The sequence below is a fragment of the Oncorhynchus gorbuscha genome, linkage group LG21, assembly GCF_021184085.1.
Source record: "Oncorhynchus gorbuscha isolate QuinsamMale2020 ecotype Even-year linkage group LG21, OgorEven_v1.0, whole genome shotgun sequence".
Taxonomy (NCBI): domain Eukaryota; kingdom Metazoa; phylum Chordata; class Actinopteri; order Salmoniformes; family Salmonidae; genus Oncorhynchus; species Oncorhynchus gorbuscha.
Genome location: NC_060193.1, coordinates 16066938 through 16088800, shown reverse-complemented (window position 1 = coordinate 16088800; position 21863 = coordinate 16066938). Strand labels below are relative to the sequence as shown.

The window sequence follows — 21863 nt, the reverse complement described above, 5'->3', positions numbered from 1 at the left end:
TGGACAAGACCAGTATGAGCACCACTTCTTTCAATTAGGAAACCTGCGGAGATAAAATGCTGAGTAAAAGCATCACAAATCGTAACTTTTTCAGTAATGATGCATGAGTCTAAAAAGACTTGCTTAGGCAGGGAAGTAGAGGAATGACCCCGCCTTGGTGAATTAACGGTATTCCAGAATTTAGAGGGATCACTAACAGAGTCTGCCATAGGGCTAAGGAAGTACTTTGATTTGGCCTGTTTAACCGATGTGTTGAGCCTATTTCTCAATTGCTTAAATAGCTGCCAATCAGCTAACAAGACAGTTGTTCTAGCCTTGGCCCAGGCTTGATTTCTTATCAAATAGAGGTCTGAGAGTACAGGAGAATACCATGGATTAGTTCCGTTTTTGACCCTGAGTTGCTTGAAAGGGGCATGTGTCATGTTTTGTCATTGATTATCATGTCTTGTCTCTGTGCTTCCCTTCTATTCGTTTCCCTCTGCTGGTCTTATTAGGTTCTTTCCCTCTTTCTATCCCTCTCTCTCCCCCTCCCTCTCTCCCTCTCTCGCTCTCTCTCTCTATCGTTCCGTTCCTGCTCCCAGCTGTTCCTCATTCTCCTAACTACCTCATTTACTCTTTTCACACCTGTCCCCTATTTTGCCCTCTGATTAGAGTCCCTATTTCTCCCTCTGTTTTCCGCTTCTGTCCTTGTCGGATCCTTGTATGATGTTCGCTGTTCTGTGTCCTTGTTCCGCCCTGTCGTGTTTTACCTTCTTCAGATGCTGCGTGTGAGCAGGTGTCTATGTCAGCTACGGCCTGTGCCTTCCCGAAGCGACCTGCAGTCTGTGGTCGCGTCTCCAGTCATTCCTCTCTACTGACGAGTGGATTTCAGTTTTCCTGTTTTTGCTTTCACCTAGATAATATCCAGGATTATCGCTTTTGTCTAAGACTGGAATAAAGACTCTGTTTTCGTTAAGTCGCTTTTGGGTCCTCATTCACCTGCATAACAGCATGTTTATCAGCCAGAGAGGTGGAAATGGCTGATAAAAATGGAAGTGCCGAAACAGGGTCTGGTGTGCAGCTAGTAGAAAAAAGCTCTGAACAATATAAATCATGAAGGAATGCATTTTTACATTTCTCTTCACAACTATACGAGGGGTCAGAGTTTTTCTATTTGATATCTCTAATTCAAGCAATAGGACAGTGGTCCCTGATATCATTTGCAAAATCACCACTAGCCAAATACTTATCGGGACGGTTAGTTAAGATAGGGTCAATCTATGACGACTTTGCTACGTTTTTTACATTCACCCGGGTGGGTTTCGTTATCAGCTGAGTTGAACTCAAGACAGATATTGTTAAACTGATCTGAGGCATAAGCCAATCAAGATTTAGATCTCCCAACACAGCCAGTTCAGATAGCAGAAAGGGTTTTAAATAATCAGAAATAATACCAACAGCCTCTGCCGAAGCGACTTGGGGGGCAGTAGACCGCAGCAATGAATATATTCATATTTTGGCTTATGGCCACTTTTATAACCAACAGCTCACACATTTTGGGCATAGAGATGATAAGAGAGCATTATGCCATAAGAGAAGATCTTACATAAATAGCCACTCCTCCCCATTGTTTTATTATCACAGATACAGACACAGAGCAGCACAGTAATGCTGTAACAAGGTTATAGATGTGATTGGACACTTCGGGTGTTGCCAATCATTCTGACCTGTCAGAGAGGCTGGGGAAAGAAAACACTGACCAGTCTTTTAAAGGGAGTGCTTAAGGATTCACTTTAGATTAGAGTATTTGTTTCTTGATGTTTATTAAGGGCTTGTTTATCAGTGTGGGACAGGGTTCAAGTTGGGGTCTGTTGGTGCTATCGGGCATTGTCAGTGAAGCTCAGTCTCTGTCTGTTTGTTTGAGAGAGAATATTAATTAATCCCTTTTTTGTCTCCCTCTCTTTTTATCTCTTTCCCTCCCTCCCTCCCCCTCCCTCCCTCCCTCCCTCCCTCCCTCCCTCCCTCCCTCCCTCCCTCCCTCCCTCCCTCCCTCCCTCCCTCCCTCCCTCCCTCCCTCCCTCCCTCCCCCGCCCTCCCTCCCTCCCTCCCTCCCTCCCTCCCTCCCTCCCTCCCTCCCTCCCTCCCTCCCTCCCTCTATCCCTCTCTCCCTATCTTCCCCTCCCTCTCCCTATCTTCCACTCCCTCCCTCCCCTCCCTCCCCCTCACTCTCTCCCTTTCTTCCCCTCCCTCCCTCCCTCCCTCCCTCCCTCCCTCCCTCCCTCCCTCCCTCCCTCCCCCTCCCTCCCTCCCTCCCTCCCTCCCTCCCTCCCTCCCCTCCCTCCCTCCCTCCCTCCCTCTCTCTCTCTCTCTCTCTCTCTCTCTCTCCCTCCCTCTCTCTCTCTCTCCCCTCCCTCCCTCCCTCTCTCTCCCTCCCTCCCGCCCTCCCTCACTCCCAGACTTTCACAGCTTGGTGTAACTCCCACTTGAGGAAGGCAGGGACACAGATCGAGAACATAGAGGATGACTTCAGGAATGGCCTCAAGCTCATGCTGCTGCTGGAGGTCATCTCAGGTGGGTCTGACTCTTAAGTCACTGCAAATTCACTGCAAAGTTACTCTAAAAAGTCACATTATATCACTGTTAATTCATTTAAGTCACTATTAAGTCTCTGGCAAGTTATTTATGTCACAGTGGAGTGGAGTCACTCTTAAGTCACTCTTAAGCCACTTAAAGTCACTGTAAGTCACTGCTATGCCACCGTTGAGTCACTTTAAGATGGTATCAGGTCAAATACAGCAGAAATGAATGGAGAATGGCACAGACCTCTCTTAATTGAGTAATACTTCACCAATCATTTTGTGTTGCAGAGAGAAGTTTAAAGCATTTTTAAAAAATTGTATACAGGTGAGAGACTGCCCAAACCTGACAAAGGCAAGATGCGTTTCCACAAGATCGCCAACGTGAACAAAGCCCTGGACTTCATCTGCAGCAAGGGAGTCAAGCTGGTGTCCATCGGAGCTGAGGGTGACACTTCATTTTTGATTTATCCTTTATTTGTGGTTCTAGAGTCCCATTTACCAAAGGAGTTTATATACTTGTTAAAGGATAGAGTGAGGTATTATATCTGAGAGACAACTGAACAGTAGGCCAGCATAGACTGAGTTTTAGTCAGTGCTCCATGTTGCCATGGTTTCTGACGGGGCTCTGTGATTGACTTGCAGAGATCGTCGACGGTAACACGAAGATGACTCTGGGAATGATCTGGACCATCATCCTGCGCTTCGCCATCCAGGACATCTCCGTGGAAGGTCAGTATGTGTGTGTGTGTGTGTGGATGGGTCGGCGTGTGTGTGTGTGTGTATGTGTGTGTGTGTGTGTGTGTGTGTGTGTGTGTGTGTGTGTGTGTGTGTGTGTGTGTGTGTGTGTGTGTGTGTGTGTGTGTGTGTGTGTGTGTGTGTGTGTGTGTGTGTGTGTGTGTGTGTGTGTGTATATGCAGGCGTGGACTTGGTTACTCTTGGATCTGGAACATGGTCATTCAATTCATCTTAAAAAATACATTTTTGCGACTTTGTTACCAAACATTTCCCCTCAGTTCCACCCGTCATAAACTCATAAACACTAACTCCAAACCAGTGCACACACTGAACGTAAACACAGTTGAACAGTACTTACACTGAGTCTACATAGACTTACACAGCTATCAGACGCACAGTAGCACTGTCTATTCATACGCTATTCATTAACATTGTGACTACACACTTTAAAAATGCTGGGTTAAAAGCAACACAATTTGGTTAAATATTGGACAGAACACGCGTTGGGTTATTTTGACCAAGTCAGTTGTTGCTCTCTTCAAGATGGGTTGTTAATGTTGGGTTATTGAACTATAATCCACCAGGTCAAATCAGAAGACTGGAGGTGTGGTTGAGTAGGGACATGGTTTTCAGATTATGGCTTTCAACATATGTTGGCAATACAACAGAACAGATGAACCGGAATGACATTTACTCTAATGGGTGGACAAAAATAACTATCTGAAAGACACGCCCCTACTAAGCCACACCTCCAGTTTAAAAAAAAAATCTGACCCAGTGGATCATAGCTCAGTAACCCAACTGGCTGGGTTCAAAATAACCCAACGTGTGTTCTGTCCACTCTTTACCCATGCACTATACAACATTATACATAGCCTGCCACTAACATATCAACACATGAATTACACACACATTCATAAAGGTGTCATAGGCTCACGATGTAGACACTTTCTACATGTGGCTCACTCTAAATAACATGACTCTTATAGCAGAACCACTTGGCTACTGTATAGCCTACTCTCAGTCTAATACACAATGTTAACATATTCATATTACTCAAATATTACTCAAGCCTCAGCTACATACACACTTTGCAAATGCTCCACACACACGCACGCACGCGCACACAAACACACACAGGTCACTAAGCTCGACACCTTCACAGCACAGGGTTACTGGAACATATTTAGTCTCCTCCTTTAGGATAACACTCTCACCCCCTGCCTCCCCCTCTCTCCCCCTGTCTCTCCTCTTTCTCCCCCCATGCAGAGACCTCTGCTAAAGAGGGTCTTCTTCTATGGTGCCAGAGGAAGACTGCCCCCTACAGGAACGTTAACGTTCAGAACTTCCACATCAGGCAAGCACTGGGCGCCACCCTGTGGTCATCTCTGTCTTACTTTCATCTTTCACTTGCTTTAAACTTTACCTCCAACATTTTCCTTGTCCTAATGCTTTTCCTCTCCTCTCTTGTATTCTGTCTCCTCCTCTTTCTCATTGTTCTCCTCTCATCTCTCTCTCCATTATATATTTTCTCCTCATCCCTCCTTCTTCCCTCCCTCCCTTTGGGTCGTCCTCGCCTCCTCTCCTCTCCTCCATTGGGTGACTGATTCAGTTGGAAAGATGGCCTGGCACTGTGTGCCCTGATCCACAGACACAGACCTGACCTCATTGACTACTCCAAACTGAAAAAGGTGCCCCCCTCCCCTTCTTAGAGTCCACTAGGGTCAACACCAGTCCATTCTCCTCTTAGAGTCCACTAGGGTCAACACCAGTCCCTTCTCCTCTTAGAGTCCACTAGGGTCAACACCAGTCCCCTCTCCTCTTAGAGTCCACTAGGGTCAACACCAGTCCCTTCTCCTCTTAGTCCACTAGGGTCAACACCAGTCCCTTCTCCTCTTAGAGTCCACTAGGGTCAACACCAGTCCCTTCTCCTCTTAGAATCCACTAGGGTCAACACCAGTCCCTTCTCCTCTAAGAGTCCACTAGGGTCAACACCAGTCCCCTCTCCTCTTAGAGTCCACTAGGGTCAACACCAGTCCCCTCTCCTCTTAGAGTCCACTAGGGTCAACACCAGTCCCCTCTCCTCTTAGAGTCCACTAGGGTCAACACCAGTCATAGCCTCTTACTATTTTCTATAATTTCTCTATACATCTATTACCCTTTATCTTGTTTTCTGTAGAACTCTTATGATCTATAAGTCATATATATATAATATATGCCATTTGGCGGGCGCTTTCATGCATGTGCATATGTTTTGTATGGGTGGCCCCAGTGGGAATTAAACCAACAACCCCTGACCTATATCTTTCTCTGTATGTGTAAACCTCTCTCTCTGTCTGTGTGTCTGTCCCTAACAGGATGACCCCATTGGTAACCTCAACACTGCCTTCGAGGTGGCTGAGAAGTACCTGGACATCCCCAAGATGCTTGATGCTGAGGGTGAGTACATTTTTTTCTGTCAAACCAGGGAATTTTGGGAATGTTTCAGGAAATGTTCAACCCTAGCATTCGTCTCTGCCGACTCTCTGCAGCAGTGGTGGCTGGTGGCACTTTAACTGGGGAGGACGGGCTCACAGTAATGACTGGAACAGAATTAATGGAATGGTCTCAAACACATCAAACACCTGGAAATGCTGCTACTCTCTGTTTATTATCTATGCATAGTCACTTTACCCCTACCTACATGTACAAATTACCTCGACTAACCTGTACCCCCGCACATTGACTCGGTACCGGTACCCCCTGTATATAGCCTCGGTATTGTTATTTCATTGTGTTACATTTTTTACTTTAGTTTATTTTGTAAATATTTTCTTAACTCTATTTCTTGAACGGCATTGTTGGTTAAGGGCTTGTAAGTAAAAATTTCACGGGAAGGAACACCTGTTGTATTCGGCGCATGTGACAAATAAAATGTGATTTGATTTGAAACCATTCCATTAAGTCCATTCTAGCCATTATTATGAGCTGTCCTCCCTTCACCAGCCTTCTCTGCTCCCCAGTGATTTCGCTGGAGTTGCAGGGTCTTAGTTAATTTCATGTCTCTGAGCTCTTCCTGTCTGTCACCCCTCAGACATTGTGAACACCCCCAAGCCTGATGAGAAGGCCATCATGACCTACGTGTCCTGCTTCTACCACGCCTTCGCTGGTGCTGAGCAGGTAACTCACATCTTCCACTGTCTCTGCTGGTCCCATAGGAGAAACAAGTAACAGCATCTCCATTTTATTCAGCAACATCTAAGATCCACTACTGACTGTCTAAACTTGTCACAGTCTCCCACCCCCATTACTCTCTCTCTCTTGCTCTCTTGCTCTCTTGTTCTCTCTGTCTCTGTCTCTGTCTCTGTCTCTCTCTGTCTCAGGCTGAGACAGCAGCTAACAGGATCTGTAAAGTGCTGGCTGTGAACCAGGAGAATGAGAAACTCATGGAGGAGTATGAGAAGCTGGCCAGTGAGGTGAGAGTTAATGTTACTTTCCAAAGCCCATCCAGAGAAGCAATGCTATGCACCTTCTTATGATAAACAGTATGAGATGTAACCTCTCAAAGGCCTAGTTCACACTGCAGAAAAACACATCCAAAATATCTGTTGTGTTAAAAGTGTTATATATGAGCTGTACAACCTGTGTGAACTAGGTGATCTGAAGTAAAAACTCAACCAACCAACGAACCAATTCTTCTTTAACCACACCTTTGACCTTTAACCACTTGACCTCTGACCTCTCCCTAGCTGCTGGAGTGGATCCGCAAAACCATCCCGTGGCTGGAGAACCGCACGGCGGAGCATCACATGAGAGCCATGCAGCAGAAGCTGGAGGACTTCAGGGACTACCGCCGCGTCCACAAGCCGCCCCGCGTCCAGGAGAAGTGTCAGCTGGAGATCAACTTCAACACCCTGCAGACCAAGCTGAGGCTGAGCAACCGGCCCGCCTTCATGCCCTCCGAGGGAAAGATGGTCTCGGTAGGTGACGGCACACATCACGTCCACGTGGCACGGTAGCCCTGGCACCGTCACATTCAGCCCAGGTTATTCAGGACACCACAGCTAATCTACAGTGGTGGTTTTGAGAATAACCTCCCAGATATGTGACTGTTCCACCAACCTCACAACACCAGGTAGAGTCAACCACGTATGGTAGAGCCGCTCTTCATTCCACAGGCCAGGAATAAGAGAGATAAAGATTTGACCATCCCCTACCTATGCAAATCCATCAACAAAACAAGTCCCGTAAATGTACATATTGTCATGAATTGCATTGATTTGAACTTAAATGTTTTATTATGTACTGTATGTATTTATTTGTATGTATTTGACTCACATGTGGATACCGGTAAAAACTTCAACTTGAACATAAATACAATATCAATACAAAGTGGACATTAGTTATGACGCCTTATCAGCCAACTAACCACCCATGTTCTACCTCTCCTCTCCTCTCCTCTCCTCTCCTCTCCTCTCCTCTCCTCTCCTCTCCTCTCTCCTCTCCTCTCCTCTCCTCTCCTCTCCTCTCCTCTCCTCTCCTCTCCTCTCCTCTCCTCTCCTCTCCTCTCCTCCTCTCCTCTCCTCTCCTCTCCTCTCCTCTCCTCTCCTCTCCTCTTCTATTCTCTTCTATTCTCTTCCCCTCTCCTCTCCTCCCCCAGGACATAGCCAATGCCTGGAAGGGTCTGGAGCAGGTGGAGAAGGGATATGAGGAGTGGCTACTTACTGAGATCAGACGTCTGGAGAGACTGGACCACCTGGCTGAGAAGTTCAAACAGAAGTGTTCCCTGCACCAGTCCTGGACCTCGGGTAATAACAGAGAGAGAGAGAGAGAGAGGGAGAGGGGATGGGGAGAGGGAGAGAGCTAGAGAGAGGGAGAGAGCTAGAGAGAGGGAGAGAGCTAGATGGGGAAATAGAGAGAAAGAGAGAAGGGGAGAACAACTGTGTCTGCCTCTGTGATGGAGTATAAACTGTGTGTGTGTGTACGTCCGTGTCCATGTGTGTGTCCAGGTAAGGAGGAGCTGCTGTCCATGAAGGACTATGAGTCGGCCTCTCTGATGGAGATCAGGGCTTTGATGAGGAAACATGAGGCCTTTGAGTCTGACCTGGCCGCCCACCAGGACAGAGTGGAGCAGATCGCTGCTATCGCACAGGAGCTCAAGTAAGGAGGGGAGGAGGGAGCGATGATGTGAGGGAGGTGTGGAAGAACGGAGGAGGAAGAAGTGATAAACGTAGTAAAGTTAAAGAAAAAGGGATAGAAGTGTGTAATAGAAGACGTGATAGTGATCAGAATGTTCCTCTCCCAGTGAGCTGGACTACCATGATGTGATAGTGATAGTGATAGTGATCAGAATGTTCCTCTCCCAGTGAGCTGGACTACCATGATGTGATAGTGATCAGAATGTTCCTCTCCCAGTGAGCTGGACTACCATGATGTGATAGTGATCAGAATGTTCCTCTCCCAGTGAGCTGGACTACCATGATGTGATAGTGATCAGAGTGTTCCTTTCCCAGTGAGCTGGACTACCATGATGTGATAGTGATCAGTGTGTTCCTTTCCCAGTGAGCTGGACTACCATGATGTGATAGTGATCAGTGTGTTCCTTTCCCAGTGAGCTGGACTACCATGATGTGATAGTGATAGTGATCAGTGTGTTCCTTTCCCAGTGAGCTAGACTACCATGATGTGATAGTGATCAGTGTGTTCCTTTCCCAGTGAGCTGGACTACCATGATGTGATAGTGATAGTGATCAGAATGTTCCTCTCCCAGTGAGCTGGACTACCATGATGTGATAGTGATCAGAGTGTTCCTTTCCCAGTGAGCTGGAGTACCATGATGTGATAGTGATCAGAATGTTCCTCTCCCAGTGAGCTAGACTACCATGATGTGATAGTGATCAGTGTGATCCTTTCCCAGTAGGCTAGACTACCATGATGTGATAGTGATCAGTGTGTTCCTTTCCCAGTGAGCTAGACTACCATGATGTGATAGTGATAGTGATCAGAATGTTCCTCTCCCAGTGAGCTAGACTACCATGATGTGATAGTGATCAGTGTGTTCCTTTCCCAGTGAGCTGGACTACCATGATGTGATAGTGATCAGAATGTTCCTCTCCCAGTGAGCTAGACTACCATGATGTGATAGTGATCAGTGTGTTCCTTTCCCAGTGAGCTGGACTACCATGATGTGATAGTGATAGTGATCAGTGTGTTCCACTCCTAGTGAGCTGGACTACCATGATGCGTCCTCAGTGAACACCCGCTGCCAGGGCATCTGTGACCAGTGGGACAACCTGGGTACCCTCACCCAGAAGAGAAGAGACTCTCTGGAGGTACACACACACACACACACACACACACACACACACACACACACACACACACACACACACACACACACACACACACACACACACACACACACACACACACACACACACACACACACACACACACACACACACACACACACACACACATTCACTCACACACCCCACACACACACACAGTGGGACAACCTGGGTACCATCACCCAGAAGAGGCTACAGGAGGTTCTCTGCACTACACACTATAGTCATATTGATTATGCCACTTAGCAGACACTCTTATCAAAAGCAACTTACCGGACAGAAGGTACATACACTTTTAGTTGGAGAATGTGATCCCAGCAGGAATTGAACCCTCAACCAATTGAGCCACCATGAGCCAAGCGTTTTTCTGACCATGTGGCCCTTCTGATAACAACTAGTGGTAACAACTAGTGATAACAACTAGTGGTAACAACTAGTGGTAACAACTAGTGATAACAACTAGTGGTAACAACTAGTGGTAACAACTAGTGATAACAACTATTGATAACAACTAGTGGTAACAACTAGTGATAACAACTAGTGATAACAACTATTGATAACAACTAGTGATAACAACTAGTGATAACAACTATTGATAACAACTAGTGATAACAACTAGTGATAACAACTAGTGGTAACAACTAGTGAAAACAACTATTGATAACAACTAGTGGTAACAACTAGTGATAACAACTAGTGATAACAACTAGTGATAACAACTAGTGATAACAACTAGTGGTAACAACTATTGATAACAACTAGTGGTAACAACTAGTGATAACAACTAGTGGTAACAACTAGTGGTAACAACTAGTGATAACAACTAGTGATAAACAACTAGTGATAACAACTAGTGGTAACAACTAGTGATAACAACTAGTGATAACAACTAGTGGTAACAACTAGTGATAACAACTAGTGGTAACAACTAGTGATAACAACTAGTGGTAACAACTAGTGATAACAACTAGTGGTAACAACTAGTGGTAACAACTAGTGATAACAACTAGTGGTAACAACTAGTGGTAACAACTATTGATAACAACTAGTGGTAACAACTAGTGGTAACAACTATTGATAACAACTAGTGGTAACAACTAGTGGTAACAACTAGTGATAACAACTAGTGGTAACAACTAGTGGTAACAACTATTGATAACAACTAGTGGTAACAACTAGTGATAACAACTAGTGGTAACAACTAGTGGTAACAACTAGTGATAACAACTAGTGATAACAACTAGTGGTAACAACTAGTGATAACAACTAGTGGTAACAACTAGTGGTAACAACTATTGATAACAACTAGTGGTAACAACTAGTGGTAACAACTAGTGGTAACAACTAGTGGTAACAACTAGTGATAACAACTAGTGGTAACAACTAGTGATAACAACTAGTGGTAACAATTAGTGGTAACAACTAGTGATAACAACTAGTGATAACAACTAGTGGTAACAACTAGTGATAACAACTAGTGGTAACAACTAGTGGTAACAACTAGTGATAACAACTAGTGGTAACAACTAGTGGTAACAACTAGTGATAACAACTAGTGGTAACAACTAGTGGTAACAACTAGTGATAACAACTAGTGGTAACAACTAGTGGTAACAACTAGTGATAACAACTAGTGGTAACAACTAGTGGTAACAACTAGTGGTAACAACTAGTGGTAACAACTAGTGATAACAACTAGTGGTAACAACTATTGATAACAACTAGTGGTAACAACTAGTGATAACAACTAGTGATAACAACTAGTGGTAACAACTAGTGATAACAACTAGTGGTAACAACTAGTGGTAACAACTAGTGATAACAACTAGTGGTAACAACTAGTGGTAACAACTAGTGATAACAACTAGTGGTAACAACTAGTGGTAACAACTAGTGATAACAACTAGTGGTAACAACTAGTGATAACAACTAGTGGTAACAACTAGTGGTAACAACTAGTGATAACAACTAGTGGTAACAACTAGTGGTAACAACTAGTGATAACAACTAGTGGTAACAACTATTGATAACAACTAGTGGTAACAACTAGTGATAACAACTAGTGGTAACAACTAGTGATAACAACTAGTGGTAACAACTACAACTATTGATAACAACTATTGATAACAACTAGGGATAACAACTAGTGATAACAACTAGTGGTAACAACTAGTGGTAACAAGTGGTAACAACTAGTGGTAACAACTAGTGGTAACAACTAGTGGTAACCACTAGTGATAACAACTAGTGATAACAACTAGTGGGGGTCATGTCAAGCTATTACATGTATTACTGGGACTACTTAGTCAAGTTACTAGTAGTAGTAGCAGTTGTAGTAGTAGTGATGGCTTCATACTGTGTACTGATGTTACATCTTGTCCTGGTCTTTCCCAGCGTGTGGAGAAACCTGGACTTAAAGTAGGAGTAGTAGTAATATTATGTGTTTCCCAGCGTGTGGATAAACCTGGAGTTATAGGAGGAGTAGTTGTAATATTATGTGTTTCTCAGCGTGTGGAGAAACCTGGAGTTATAGTAGGAGTAGTAGTAATATTATGTGTTTCCCAGTGTGTTGAGAAACCTGGAGTTATAGTAGGAGTAGTAGTAATATTATGTGTTTCTCAGCGTGTGGAGAAACCTGGAGTTATAGTAGGAGTAGTAGTAATATTATGTGTTTCCCAGCGTGTGGAGAAACCTGGAGTTATAGTAGGAGTAGTAGTAATATTATGTGTTTCTCAGCGTGTGGAGAAACCTGGAGTTATAGTAGGAGTAGTAGTAATATTATGTGTGTCTCAGCGTGTGGAGAAACCTGGAGTTATAGTAGGAGTAGTAGTAATATTATGTGTTTCTCAGCGTGTGGAGAAACCTGGACTTATAGTAGGAGTAGTAGTAATATTATGTGTTTCTCGGCGTGTGGAGAAACCTGGAGTTATAGTAGGAGTAGTAGTAATATTATGTGTTTCCCAGCGTGTGGAGAAACCTGGAGTTATAGGAGGAGTAGTTGTAATATTATGTGTGTTTCCCAGCGTGTGGAGAAACCTGGAGTTGTAGTAGTAATATTATGTGTGTTTCCCAGCGTGTGGAGAAACTGTGGGAGACCATCGACCAGCTTTACCTGGAGTTCGCCAAGAGGGCGGCGCCCTTCAACAACTGGATGGATGGAGCCATGGAGGATCTGCAGGACATGTTCATCGTCCACAGCACCGAGGAGATCCATGTATGTGTGTGTGTGTGTGTGTGTGTGTGTGTGTGTGTGTGTGTGTGTGTGTGTGTGTGTGTGTGTGTGTGTGTGTGTGTGTGTGTGTGTGTGTGTGTGTGTGTGTGTGTGTGTGTGTGTGTGTGTGTGTGTGTGTGTGTGTCTGCGTGTGCGTGTGTGTGTGTGTGTGTGTGTGTGTGTGTGTGTGTGTGTGTGTGTGTGTGTGTGTGTGTGTGTGTGTGTGTGTGTGTGTGTGTGTGTGTGTGTGTGTGTGTGTGTGTGTGTGTGTGTCTGCGTGTGCGTGTGTGTGTGTGTGTGTACAATACGTACTGTAACATTAACGGTGTGATGGACTCTCCTCTCTCTCTCGAACACTACTTCCCACTGTATCCCTCCATTCTCACTCCTTTTCTCCTCTTCTATTCCTCTCATCCCCCTCTCCTCTCCAGTCTCTGATCACAGCCCATGACCAGTTCAAGGCCACCCTGCCAGAGGCTGATAAGGAGCGCATGGCCACCATGGGCATCCAGAGTGAGATCGTAAAGATCGCTCAGACCTACGGCATCAAGCTGTCAGGAGTCAACCCCTACACCAACCTCTCACCCCAGGATATCACCAACAAGTGGGAGACCGTGAGTACAACACTACTGTAGTATAGTAGTACTATTGTAGTAGTATAGTAGCAGTAGTGGTATTGTAGTAGTATAATAGTAGCAGTAGTAGTAGTGCTGGTGGTAGTGGTATTAATAATAGTAGTAGTAGTAGTAGTTGTAGTAGTGTTATTGTTGTAGTAGTAGTAGTAGTAGCAGTAGTGGTGTTAGTAGTAGTAGTAGCAGTAGTAGTAGTAGTAGTGGTATTGTAGTAGTATAGTAGTAGTAGTAGTGGTGGTGGTACTAATAGTAGTAGTATAGTAGTAGAAGTAGTAGTAGTATTGTTATTGTTGTAGTAGTAGCAATAGTAGTAGTAGTAGTAGCAATAGTAGTAGTAGTAGTAGTAGTAGTAGTAGTAGTAGTAGTAGTAGTAGTAGTAGTAGTATTAATCTGTCGGGAGTGAACCCCTACACTAAGGCTGTGACTAAAACACACTGAGAAGCCAAAAGAGAAGGATGTATTTTTCCCTAGCTAGGTCTGTGCACTCCAGATTGAAGATATAAGTTGCTTCATGGCAAAGGGTTAGTCTCTAGAGTAACAGAGTAACGCGATTTCATTTCTACCAGTGTTTTGACGACCAATGTCCCTGTCTTCCTCCATAGGTGAAGCACCTTGTTCCTCTCAGGGACCAGATGCTGCAGGAGGAGGTAGCCAGACAGCAGGCCAACGAGAGGCTGAGGCGCCAGTTCGCTGCCCAGGCCAACATTATCGGACCCTGGATCCAGACTAAGATGGAGGTACAAGTACAGCTAGAACCCGAACCCTGAACACGCAGGGGTTCACCACCTCCTCCAAAATGTGCCATTAATGGACACTGGGCTAATTTCACTAAAGAAGTGAATAAAGTTGTGTTGTATTATTGCATACTGTAAACCTCAACCACAAAACCTTCAACACTCATCATGTTTCTCTCTCCTTTCTCTCCTTTCTTTCCCCCTCTCCCCCTCTACCTCATCCCCTTTCTCTTCTCTTCCTTCCCTCATCCCCCTCCCCTCTCCCCTCTCCTCCTTCCCCTCTCTCCTCTCCTCCTTCCTCTCTCTCCTCTCCTCCTTCCCATCTCTCCTCTCCTCCTTCCTCTCTCCCCTCTCCTCCTTCCCCTCTCTCCTCTCCTCCTTCCCCTCTCTCCTCTCCTCCTTCCCCTCTCTCCTCTCCTCCTTCCCCTCTCCCCTCTCCTCCTTCCCCACTCTCCTCTCCTCCTTCCCCTCTCCCTCTACAGGAGATTGGTCATGTGTCTGTGGACATTGCTGGATCTCTAGAGGAACAGATGAACAGCCTGAAGCAGTATGAACAAAACATTATCAACTACAAGTGTAACATTGACAAGCTGGAGGGAGACCATCAGCTCAGCCAGGAGTCCCTCATCTTCGATAACAAGCACACCAACTACACTATGGAGGTACCAGAACACACAACTACACAATACAACCAACTACACAACACACAACTACACAACACAACACAACCAACTACACAACACACAACTACACAACACACAACTAGACAACTACACAACACAACCAACTACAGAACACACAACTACACAACACAACCAACTACAGAACACACAACTACACAACACAAAACTAGACAACACAACCAACTACACAACACACAACTACATAGCACAACCAACTACACAACACACAACTACACAACACACAACTACACAACACAACCAACTACACATCACACAACTAGACAACACACAACTAGACAACACAACCAACTACACCACACACAACTACACAACACACAACTAGACAAATAAACACACACACAACACACAGCTAGACAACTAGACAACTACACAACACAACCAACTACACCACACACAACTACACATCACACAACTAGACAAATAAACACACACACAACACACAGCTAGACAACTAGACAACTACACAACACAGCCAACTACAGAACACACAACTACACAACACAGAACTAGACAACACAACCAACTACACAACACACAACTACATAGCACAACCAACTACACAACACACAACTAGACAAATAAACACACACACAATACACAGCTAGACAACTAGACAACTACGCAACACAACCAAATACATCATGGAAGTCGTATCAAGTATTGTATACTTCCTGAATTATTCCTGGAGAGCTCCCGGCCTTTAGGTTTCTGCTCCAAACCCAGTTATAACTTGATTCAGTGTATTAAGTAGCTAATTATTCAAATCAGATGCACTAGATTAAGGTTGAAGTGAAAACCTACTGGACAGCAGCTTTCCAGGAACAGGGTTGGAGAGCCCTGGTGTAAAGGAACCTAACCCAAGTAACGTAAATATTTGACACCATATAAACTACTCTGGAGAAGATCCCTATGCATATGAATGTACACACCTGTGCTACTTTAGTCTAGATGTACAACCATCCCAGACACTCACATACTAACCCCCAACTTGGTAGACCTATGATGCTTACCAACTATCCAACCCCTTCATCTCCCTTCCTCTTCTTCTCTCCCTCTCTTCCTCCCTCACCCCTCTCACCTCGGCAGCATATCCGTGTGGGCTGGGAGCAGCTCCTGACCACCATCGCCCGCACCATCAACGAGGTGGAGAACCAGATCTTGACCCGCGACGCCAAGGGCATCAGCCAGGAGCAGCTCAACGAGTTCCGTGCCTCCTTCAACCACTTCGACAGGGTAATGAAACTAAAACAGTTTCATGTTCTTGGACTTGTTTTCTCGATCTCACATGTGTCTTTTCTCTCGTCCTGGCTCTGATTTTGCAGATAGCGGCCATTTTGAAGAGGTTTTTACTTGCAATGACTGTGAAATGTGGTTGTTTTAAGTGTGAATGTTGGAATATTCAGTGGTTTCTTGCCATCATTGTGGCTCCTCCTCACAGAGTGTTACTGTATCACTAGCGTGTAGCGTTCACATAATGGATCATTACATTGGTCATAATGTCCAATCATAAACACTGATGGTTGTGTTCTGTCTCTCTCAGAAGAGAAACGGCATGATGGACCCAGACGACTTCCGTGCCTGTCTCATCTCCATGGGTTACGATCTGGTGAGTAGCCTAGCTACCAACAGGAAGTAGCCTCACATACAACGGTCCCTTTCACAGGAGGCTGGTGAGGGGAGGACAGCTCATAATAATGGCTGGAACGGAGTCAATGGAATGGTATGTTTGATATGTTTTATACCATTCCATTTATTCTGCTCCAGCCATTATTATGAGCCTGTCCTCCCCAATTTAGATGCCACCAGCCACCTTTGCTCCCTTTTTATGAAATGACTTTAGTCTATCTGGCTATATACAGCTATAGTATAAAATGACATTAGTTTCCATTCAAGACATGTTCCAAAACAATGATATGAAGATGTAATGTATTCTAACTTGTTGACCAGTAGGGTGAGGTGGTGTTTGCTGTATATTGATTGACCTTTTCTATATTTGTAATGCTTTAATCAATAACAAACAATTTAAAGGTGCAATATGCAGAAATCACTCCGCCATTCTAATTCTAATAGTGCACCTAATTTCAGTTTATGTGACAAAACAAGCAAGTGTAGAGAATCATTGTACCATATAAACTGCTGTGAAATATGTTTTCAATAACGTACACTATTGTATTTGCAGCTGTTTGAAACTGGTGTACCAAACCGAAAGTCAAAAGATGCAAAAACGAAACTTAAGAACGTGAAGCATAGAAAAGGTGCACATAGAACAGATCTGCCACTTCTTAGACTTGCATTCAATGAGAATGAGATCTATAACTCACATTTCTATGTGAATTTGGTCAGGTCGCTCAATAAGTCACATAATGCAGCTTTAATGATAATAACGTTTTCTACTCTACTCTAAGGTGTTGTCCAATTGGGTGAGGTGTTCTAATTTACTCTAATGTGTTGTCCTGTCCAATAGGGTGAGGTGGAGTTTGCCCGCATCATGACGCTGGTGGATTCCAACAACACTGGAGTGGTCACCTTCCAGGCCTTTATCGACTTCATGACCCGCGAGACAGCCGAGACAGACACAGCCGATCAGGTCATGGCCTCTTTCAAGATCCTGGCCTCAGACAAGGTGACCTAGAACATTGTAATGTGGCCAGGTCTCCCTTGAGAAAGAGGTCTTTGCACTTCTGTGGGACAACCTGGTAAAATGAAATAAATACATACAAATGGAATAAATGAAATAAATATACGCCTCTTCTCTTCCAGTCCTACATCACGGTTGATGAGCTACGCAGGGAGCTGCCCCCAGAGCAGGCAGAGTACTGCATCAGCCGCATGACCAGGTACACAGAATTACATACAACACTAGAATGGACATCGGCATCCTAGCAACATAACGTAAAACATAATCAGCTATGACGTAGGCCACTCTAGTAATATAATATATCTCTATGACCAGGTACATTAGACCTCTCTAGGAATATAATGTATCTCTATGACCAGGTACATTGGACCTCTCTAGGAATATAATATATCTCTATAACCAGGTACATTGGACCTCTCTAGGAATATAATATATCTCTATAACCAGGTACATTAGACCTCTCTAGGAATATAATGTATCTCTATAACCAGGTACATTAGATATCTCTAGGAATATAATGTATCTCTATGACCAGGTACATTAGACCTCTCTAGTAATATAATGTATCTCTTTAACCAGGTACATTAGACCCCTCTAGTAATATAATGTATCTCTTTAACCAGGTACATTAGACCTCTAGATATATAATGTATCTCTATGACCAGGTACATTAGATATCTCTAGGAATATAATGTATCTCTATAACCAGGTACATTAGACCTCTCTAGTAATATAATGTATCTCTATAACCAGGTACATTAGACCTCTCTAGTAATGTAATGTATCTCTTTAACCAGGTACATTAGACCTCTCTAGTAATATAATGTATCTCTTTAACCAGGTACATTAGACCTCTCTAGTAATATAATGTATCTCTTTAACCATGTACATTAGACCTCTCTAGTAATATAATGTATCTCTTTAACCAGGTACATTAGACCTCTAGAAATATAATGTATCTTTATGACCAGGTACATTAGATATCTCTAGGAATATAATGTATCTCTATAACCAGGTACATTAGACCTCTCTAGTAATGTAATGTATATCTATTACCAGGTACATTGGAGCTGACGGCCCAGCCGGAGCCCTCGACTACATCTCCTTCTCCAGCGCTCTCTACGGAGAGAGCGACTTGTAAACCCCCTCTCCTCCTCCTCTTCCTTTTCTCCTCCCTTTATCTTCCCCCTCTCCTGTATGGAGAGAGCGACTTGTTTCCCTCCTCTCCCTTCTCCTCTCCTCCTCTTTCCCCTTACTTGTCCTCCCTCTATCCTCCTCCTCTCAGTCATCTGAAGTTTCCCTCATTCTAAACCTTCCTCCATGTTGTCCACACTTCCCAGAGAGGAAGAGACGGTGGGAGGCTTTACTCAAATCAAAACTCAGAGACTCACCATGTCCTGTTTAGGTCTGTCTGGATATCTTACTGTTTAACTGTCATCCCTCTCTCATTCATACTGTCATCTGTACTGCACCAAGTGCCTGATGAGCCAGAACACCTGCAGTCACACGATAATCCGCTTCACATTAACCTTTAGTATGATCAACAGGACAGAGAGATCACAAAGGAAGAAGAGAAATAAAGAAAAATACTAAAATGGTTGAACAGTAGCAGAGTATTGGAGCACAGCCCCTCTGGCCCTACACTCTTAGGAAAAGGGGTTCCAAAAGGGTTCTACCTGGAACTAAAAAGGGTTCTACCTGGAACTAAAAAGGGTTCTACCTGGAACTAAAAAGGGTTCTACCTGGAACTAAAAAGGGTTCTACCTGGAACTAAAAAGGGTTCTTCAAAGGGCTCTCCTATAGGGACAGCTGAATAACCCTTTTAAGTTCCAGATATCACCTTTTTTTCTAAGAATTTACACCTGTCCTCCTCTCAGAATATTAAAATATGTTTTGGTAAAATGGCTTACAAAAATGTGGAAGAAGATTGGTTGGTTATGTATTGTTGCAGATGCATATTGTGTTTATACTGTAGTGGAAATGCTGTCCAATCTGATTGGTTGAATCCCCCCTTACACCCCAACTTCTTTATAGCACCCCTTATCCCAGAAGACATGCCCCTCCCTTTCCATAGAAACTTGTAACGTTGTGCCAATGTTTTCATAACGTTGTCATTAAGTAGGTATCCCAACTATCCAAGATATACATGTTGAGTTATATTATGTGTAAGAAAGCCATGCAGTCTCAAGCTCACCTTCAACTCAGACAGACAAAGACAGACCGTAGTACCTGTTGTCAACCATTAATGTTATGTTAACATTAGTTGTCAATCATCAAATTTAGCCTGTGATTTTAGGGATTATTTTGGACGCACCCTAAATGAATGCAGTAGATCTGATGACCCCCCCCCCCCCAACAATAGGCCCAACAAGAGAGAGCAACCTGAGTAATGCATTGTGGATAAGAGTTAGTCAACCACTGGTCACCCGTCACCCTACAGACAGGAAAGCTCATTTTGTTTGAAGGACAGGACGTCACCTCTCTCCTCTGCCACCCTCTATCATCACTCCCTTCGTATTGCAGTTGTCTGAGAGAGAAAGACAGAGAGAGGTGTTAAATAGAGAGAGAGAGAGAGAGAGAGCGAGAATGAGACAGAACGCAAGAGAGAGAGAGAGAGGGCGGGAGACAGGACATCAGGTAAAGAGATATGGTGAACCATAGTTAGGCCCCAGACTTCGTCCAAAATGGCACCCTATTCCATATGTAGTGCACTACTTTTGACCTGATCCAAAGTAACCAAATTTACTATGTAGGGAAGAGGGTGTCATTTGGGACAGAGACAGCATCTGTAACTCCCATGTGTATGAATTCTTTATTTTCCTCATCTGTCTTCTCTATTATGCCCCTCCTCTCCTCCTCACGTTATTCTGTTCTATCACCCAGTCCAAGAGCTTGCTTCCACACCATCCATTTCAAAGTTAAAGACACACACCTTGGAATAAATTTTAAAAAGGGAAACTATATTACTATGTGAAGTTTTGTGTTGTGTTTTTATTTCCTATTGTTCACCATAAAAGGAGTGGCAATACTGTTGACTTTAGACCAGTTGCAACTGTTCACAAGTACAACCAATCCAGGATAGTTTAAATAATTAGTAAATAGTAAATTAGTAAATAATTAATTAAAAATAAATACAAGAACTGTAATACTTGTATGAATGTAAACACTGTAATGTGACTGTAAGATTAATAAGACTTAGTGCTTTCAGAAAGTATTCAAATTGATATAATTGTCATATTTATGTTAACGACCTACACATAATTATCTGTATTGTCAAAGTGGGAGGAAAAATGTAACATTTGTAAAACAAGTTAATAATATATCTTGGTAAGTATTCAACCTCCTGAGTCAATACATGTTAGAATCCCTTTTGGCAGTGATTACAGCTGTGATTCTTTCAGGGTAAGTCTCTAAGAGTGATTACAGCCATGATTCTTTCAGGGTAAGTCTCTAAGAGTGATTACAGCCGTGATTCTTTCAGGGTAAGTCTCTAAGAGTGATTACAGCCGTGATTCTTTCAGGGTAAGTCACTAAGAGTGATTACAGCCGTGATTCTTTCAAGGTAAGTCTCTTAAGAGTGATTACAGCCGTGATTCTTTCAGGGTAAGTCTCTTAAGAGTGATTACAGCCGTGATTCTTTCAGGGTAAGTCTCTAAGAGTGATTACAGCCGTGATTCTTTCAGGGTAAGTCTCTAAGAGTGATTACAGCCGTGATTCTTTCAGGGTAAGTCTCTAAGAGTGATTACAGCCGCGATTCTTTCAGGGTAAGTCTCTAAGAGTGATTACAGCTGTGATTCTTTCAGGGTAAGTCTCTAAGAGTGATTACAGCCGTGATTCTTTCAGGTAAGTCTCTAAGAGTGATCACAGCCGTTATTCTTTCAGGGTAAGTCTCTAAGAGTGATTACAGCCGTGATTCTTTCAGGGTAAGTCTCTAAGAGTGATCACAGCCGTGATTCTTTCAGAGTAAGTCTCTAAGAGTGATCACAGCCGTGATTCTTTCAGGGTAAGTCTCTAAGAGTGATTACAGCCGTGATTCTTTCAGGGTAAGTCTCTAAGAGTGATTACAGCCGTGATTCTTTCAGGGTAAGTCTCTAAGAGTGATTACAGCTGTGATTCTTTCAGGGTAAGTCTCTAAGAGTGATTACAGCCGTGATTCTTTCAGGGTAAGTCTCTAAGAGTGATTACAGCCGTGATTCTTTCAGGGTAAGTCTCTAAGAGTGATTACAGCCGTGATTCTTTCAGGGTAAGTCTCTAAGAGTGATTACAGCCGTGATTCTTTCAGGGTAAGTCTCTAAGAGTGATTACAGCCGTGATTCTTTCAG

General features: G+C 43.8%; 1 protein-coding gene across 1 annotated transcript in view; it reads left to right on the top strand.

Moving 5' to 3' along the window:
• Positions 1-20516, top strand: part of LOC124008449 (alpha-actinin-3-like) — a 46596-nt gene extending 26080 nt beyond the window's left edge. Inside the window, exons 2-22 of the mRNA XM_046319734.1 lie at positions 2436-2550; positions 2884-3003; positions 3201-3287; positions 4563-4650; positions 4906-4984; positions 5651-5732; positions 6367-6452; positions 6656-6748; positions 7022-7252; positions 7933-8080; positions 8282-8432; positions 9496-9604; positions 12696-12836; positions 13265-13447; positions 14068-14202; positions 14682-14861; positions 15990-16136; positions 16444-16509; positions 17368-17526; positions 17664-17740; positions 18601-20516. Coding sequence (XP_046175690.1) covers positions 2436-2550; positions 2884-3003; positions 3201-3287; positions 4563-4650; positions 4906-4984; positions 5651-5732; positions 6367-6452; positions 6656-6748; positions 7022-7252; positions 7933-8080; positions 8282-8432; positions 9496-9604; positions 12696-12836; positions 13265-13447; positions 14068-14202; positions 14682-14861; positions 15990-16136; positions 16444-16509; positions 17368-17526; positions 17664-17740; positions 18601-18682 — 2559 coding nt within the window. The 3' untranslated portion in view covers positions 18683-20516. The remainder of the gene's footprint in view (positions 1-2435; positions 2551-2883; positions 3004-3200; positions 3288-4562; positions 4651-4905; positions 4985-5650; positions 5733-6366; positions 6453-6655; positions 6749-7021; positions 7253-7932; positions 8081-8281; positions 8433-9495; positions 9605-12695; positions 12837-13264; positions 13448-14067; positions 14203-14681; positions 14862-15989; positions 16137-16443; positions 16510-17367; positions 17527-17663; positions 17741-18600) is intronic.
• Positions 20517-21863: the final 1347 nt, after the last annotated feature.